This window comes from Epargyreus clarus, unplaced genomic scaffold, assembly GCF_041222505.1.
Source record: "Epargyreus clarus isolate Ecla_fem2 unplaced genomic scaffold, WU_Ecla_fem_2.2 ptg000034l, whole genome shotgun sequence".
In the NCBI taxonomy this organism is placed as follows: domain Eukaryota; kingdom Metazoa; phylum Arthropoda; class Insecta; order Lepidoptera; family Hesperiidae; genus Epargyreus; species Epargyreus clarus.
This window is the reverse complement of record NW_027332239.1, coordinates 8,176,333-8,182,332: the sequence shown is the minus strand read 5'-3', so window position 1 is coordinate 8,182,332 and position 6,000 is coordinate 8,176,333. Positions and strand designations below refer to the sequence as shown.

Genomic DNA, 6,000 nt, shown 5'->3' with positions numbered 1-6,000 from the left:
TCTGCGTTTTTTCCTTTATTTGCTAACCAATGTTTTCGTTTATTAGTTTTTGATAAGCTCTAGATACTATTTATTTTTTAAATCCTCTAATTTTGTATAATGCATAATTTATACTCGAATTACGACCACCAGACGAAATCTCCTTTAAAATCGCTATTTAACAACTTACGTATCGTATAGACATAAAAAATCAATTCATATCATTTCCATGAATAGAACATCTGCCGTTGTCACTTCAGTACGGACATTCGTTACATAACGATTATCATGCATTGGATGAGGTGACAATGTCGGCGACATTGCTGCCAGCGCCCTGTGGTTACGTAACCCTTGCAACTCCAGGGCAGATGTTTGTACGAATATAGCCAAATGACAGTTTGCTTTGAGCTTATCAGGAGTGTTAATGAGATATGCCCTTGAAATGAAATACACTAGTGAATTGTTAATGATTTATCTATTAATGTTTATTGTTTGTATGTATGATATTGAAGTAGCAGACGAGCATGTAGTTCATCTGATAGTAAGGGGTTACTGTCGCATAAGTGGCAGTCTGCAATCAACCCCAGACAATACCAAATTCCCATCAGAGGTCAGTGCGCCGCTACCCCTGAGGACTCAGCTGGAACGCCTCGGAAAAGTATGTCTCTCTTACCACACCATTCAAAACCAGAACACAGCAACGCTTAACACCGCTGTTATTAGGCAGAAATACGTAAGACGGGGGTGATGTCGGACTCGAGCCATAGAGGGTTCTACCACCTTTATGTCTTGATGCCGCCGAAATCGAACCACAGACTGCCACCTTTAGGTAAGACTTTTATTTCTTACTAGCTGACCCAGTAAACTTTGTACCGCCTCAAAATCTATTTATCAAATATATTTCACATAAAATATAGCCTATGTTACTCGTGGATAATGTAGCTTTCGAATGGTGAAAGAATTTTTAAAATCGGTCCAGTAGTTTTTGAGCCTATTCATTACAATCAAACAAACAAACAAAGCTTTCCTCTTTATAATATTAGTATAGATAAGTATTGTATCGTCATTATTTTCTAGAAGTTTCTTCGAAGAAATCCATATGGTGAAACGTCAGGGTCATTCAACTCGTTCCCGAAATTCTCATGTCGGATTATAAATAAGTCTTCACCTATGACGGCACATGGGGTTGTGTATAAATAGTTTGAATTGGCCTTTCTTTGACAGAGGTCAACATAGGGGAAAATACTTTAATGTTACTCTGGTATTCAGCACACCTAAAGATTTTTTTTAATTAGAGGTTTTTATCCATTTTAATATTGATAATCTCATGGTAAGATTTACGTTGATTTCTATTTGAATCAAGTATTTTGGGTTCAAATACAATTAAAAAAACTGAATTGTAATCATTGAAACATTTTCAGGTATCTTGATTTTGATGCGAAGTTTAATTTTGTCTTTATATACAATATAACATTTTTTGTACATTTAATGAAAGTTATAGCAGAGCAAACGTATTTCACAATGTTTGAGTAAAGTAATTGAAGAACTAAAAATATTTAAACTCTTTAAAGTTGAGTTTTTTTTTACGAATTGATTTCTATAAAAATTCATTAAATTAGTTATGATATTTAAACGCGTAAAATACTCTGTGGCGAAATTATAGTACTTCTAATATTCATAAGAGACTAAAACTGGTAATAATCAGCAAAATATATTATAGATATTTGTTCATCCAAATTGAACGTAGGGTAATTCTGCCCTAGTTCTATGGTAACACACCTTTTTTGCCTCATAAAAAAGCCTGCCTCGTGTTTTTTTTGAAGGGTATGGTAAGGGAGACATACTTGTCCTAGGCGTTCCAGCATAGTCCCCAGGGGTAGCGGAGAATCTATGGCCGACCTCAGGTAGGAATATTTAATTCTATCTACTCGTATGGTTGATTACAGATGTCCATGGGCGGCAGTAGCCACTTACCATCAGGTGGACTGCGTGCTCACCTGCTACTCCTATATTATAAAAAGTAAATATATCACTTACAAAAAACTAAGACTAAAGTAAAGGATTACCATTCGGTAGTGGCCAAGTAATAAATCCCCTGAAGGTGGCGAAACGAGCTGACTTGATTCAAATCACGCATCGTTCAATGCCAAGACGACGCCGCGATTGGTACGATTGCGACACATCGTCACTGGATACTATAAAATGTGCACAAAGACCCGCAATTTGTATCATACCTTCATTTGCTTCTTCACTCCTAGTACCAAAAAAACAAATCCTCCAAAATGATGAAGATCGTAAGTATTTAATATAAAACAGTATTTCATAAAATCTTTGATTTAATCATTTAAACACCATTCTTATGAATATAAGTAAATATTCTTCAATAATTAGAATATATAATTAAAGTGTGTATTTAATTAGATTGGTAGCACAATGCTGAGAGTTGTAATCAAACTAAAAAATAAATTTCTTTCCAGATCGTCGCCGTCTTCGCTCTTGTAGCCGTCGCCGCCGCCAAGCCAGCGCTGTTTAGCGCACCGATCATTGCCGCCCCCGCTCCAGTGGTCACCGCCACCAGCTCGCAGTACTACCACCGCATTAACAACGGCCTCGCTGCCTACGTAGCCGCCCCCGCAGCCTACGTCGCCCCAGCCGCGCCAGTTGTCGCTTCACCCTATGTTGCCGCTGCTGCCCCCTACGTTGCCGCTCCCTACGCGCCCTACGTTGCCGCCCCAGCTCCTATCGTTGCCGTATAAATGCTAACAACTATAACCGATCCAATCATGTGATATTATAAATTAGAAACGTTTATTGCATAATTGTCTATTATTTCAACCTATTTATAATCATAAATGTGATAAAGTTTATTATATTAAATCATATTGCCTACTTTTACATGTATGTAACATATTATACTACCAGAATATCAATAGATGCACAGACCCAATACATAAAACTAAATCAAACCACTATTGTGCCTAAAGAAATAAATAGCAATCGATTTGTTTCCTGTTAAACCATAACCAAATAATCGTGGCACCAAACACACTGAATCATTTAGGAGTTTTAGCATCGAGTGGATTAGATATTTAGTTGCAATTCTTGTTTAATAGATCATTTACCCAAAAATCTATCTAATAATTCTCTTTTAATTTACAATTCTAATAATATATAAAACATAAAAATATTGTCAAAATGTTGCAACTATTTGTCATTCTACTATTGTTTCTGATGGCGTCCTACTGGTTTTAGTAATACTTATTGTATTTATATTGGCAATTTATAGATAGATGGATACAATGTTTTGATCAATGAAGTGAGTTTAAGCGCCTGTAGATAAATTACATCTATACCAAACATTCACTATAACGTTTTTGCATTAAGGTATAACAGGATAATATAACAACATAAATATTCGCATACGCATGAAATGAAATATAAGATTAATACCAGTCTTCGAGTCAGGGGTATTTCAAAAACTAATTACGCGCTTTTAAAAAAATACTACAAATTACTAAAATTTCGAAACCGAAAATAGTTTTTTTTACATATTATAATAGTTTCCCAAATAAATGTATTCATTATTAATCATCAAAATTAACTAATAGTTGCTTACAAAAGTTCTAAATTTGTTAATTGACGAAATTCATACCCAGAAAGGGGCTAGAATTAAAAACTATAATATCAGTCAATTTAGTATTCACATTATCATTCGGTACTGCCAAAACCAAGTTACAACGACACGTGAATACCGTAATTAAAAAAGCGTGTTAAAATGGTTAGGTTTGTTGTGTAATATGCCACAATTTGTTAGTGTTCAATGAATATTGATTATGTGAAGTTTCTGTCGCGATTCTGTCAACCTGTCAGTGTTATGTTTGAGTCCTGTCGAATCGGAAAAGGTATTCGTTATAATATCTTCATAATAACGAGTGTGCAATGGTCGAAATACACCAACACCATAATGATACATTGTCTAAAACTTAATAACGCTAAGATGGACCGCCCATTGGCAAAAGTTTGAGCAACAAATAGATTAGCAAATTAAATAGTAGTTACCGCGATTGTTAAAAGTTGCTCGGCTTCTATTTAGTCGCTTATGCATCTATATAGATAGACTCGTAGACGATCGACAGATATTTCGAATAAATCAAACAAGAGCGACTTGTCGGTCGCTCAAAAAACAAATTGCCTGTCCGAGCGATAGCGACTTTCAACTGCTCAATTAATTAGCATAAGCGACAACAACGCCACTGTCGCTTAGGCGATAATTGTCACAAAGTCACACAGTAACCAGTCAACAAACAATAATAAATATTGTTAAAAAACTAAAAAACACACTTTTATGATAAAATCAACTAAAAAGTCGAAAATAATTTTCAATCTATGAATCAATTAAGGAACAGTAAAAAGTATAACTGTGAAAAAGTGTGGGGCGCTTTCCACAATTATACTATGGTATGAAATTATTAAAATGTATTGTCATTAAAAAATTGAATTAAACTGAAAGTTCAAAGTGGATAGAAATCGGGTTCAAAGATTCCGTTACGTAGTTTAGCTTGGCTAATAAAAGCGTGTTATAAAGAAAATCGGTTGACAAACAAAAAATTAAAGATGAATTGATTCAACTTCCCCTATATCATATAAATTGGACTATATACAATATACATAGATATCTCATGTAATATCATAAACGTGCATCGCGTGTTTCTTCCGTGTACACGACCAAGCATGGTAAGAGCCCGTCGCTCCTAGTGAAGTCATGCAGGAAGTGTATCTTCTATCTTTGCGAGAAAGTCCTGTAAACATCGGATCATCTGATAGGCTTGTAAAGAAAGATAGATGGATTAAAACGTGATTTGTTTTTGGATCATGCAAATTAACTTAAATATTTTGGTGTAATGAAATGAAATGAAATATATTTATTTTGTATAGGCCAACGGCGGCACTTACAAATTGTCAGTTACAATATTTTTCTTATACTACTACCGGATCGTAACGCGACGTGGTGGTTCTTTGATGGCAGCACTACCGCGTATTTCTGCTTTATAACAGCAGTGTTAACGCTGCTATGTTCTGGTCTGAAGGGTAAGGGAGACATACTTACCCGAGGCATTCTAACTTAGATCTCATGGTAGCAACGTATCTGTGGCCGACCTCAAGCAGGAATCTAATCTTATCTGGGGTTGATTACATGTCTATGGGTGGTAGTGGTCACTTACCATCAGATTAACTGCATACTATTTTGCTACTACTAATATCTTATATATAAAATTTTCATGTCACAGTGTTAGTTACTGTACTTCTCCGAAACGGCTTTACCGATTTTCACCAAATTTTATATGCACATTCAGTGCATATAAAATTTTTGGTTCTGAGAATGGTTCTGAGAATCGGCTACTATCTATTTTTCAAAGTGATAAGGGTTATTCACCCTTAACATTTTTTATTTATATGGCAACACAGTTTGTCGGGTCAGCTAGTTATTTTATAAAATTTGCTACCACTAATATTATTTAAAAAAATGAGTATTATTTTGAAAAGGACAGTTTATAAAAAACTATATACGATTTGAATTCAACAATTCGATTATTAAAACCTCAGGACTCCTCAGGCTTCTACGAGAGCAATAATGTGGCGCGACGTCGTGTCTTGTGTCGTGTGATTTCTGCGGTACACTTCTTACATGACCACGACACTTCGTGACCCCGCATGACATCGCAACCTGTAACGAAGCGATGTTGTGTGGTCATGTCATATCGTAGACTAGTCTTAACATATGTTTTGGAACAGCGTTACGAACTAAATAACTACTTATGTTACAGGCTACATTTACGCAACGCACTTTTACGTATCATACCCGGCAATTGACACGTCTCAAATACAGATAATGTTTTGTCTGAATTGAATTCTCATCTTTGTTTACATCCTATCAAGGTATTTGAACTCCAAAAGTTTTGTAGGGTCGCCATCAATATAACTTTGTATAGATATTCCCTAGAAGCGATTAGATTATTAGCG

The 6,000-nt window shown here is 35.3% G+C and overlaps 1 protein-coding gene across 1 annotated transcript; it reads left to right on the top strand.

Moving 5' to 3' along the window:
• The first annotated feature begins 2,213 nt into the window (after positions 1-2,213).
• On the top strand, positions 2,214-2,755 carry CPH23 (cuticular protein hypothetical 23). The gene is made up of 2 exons (XM_073091641.1): positions 2,214-2,273; positions 2,457-2,755. The coding sequence occupies exons 1-2, from the start codon at positions 2,262-2,264 to the stop codon at positions 2,733-2,735; spliced, it is 291 nt and encodes a 96-aa protein (XP_072947742.1). The 5' UTR covers positions 2,214-2,261; the 3' UTR covers positions 2,736-2,755.
• Positions 2,756-6,000: the final 3,245 nt, after the last annotated feature.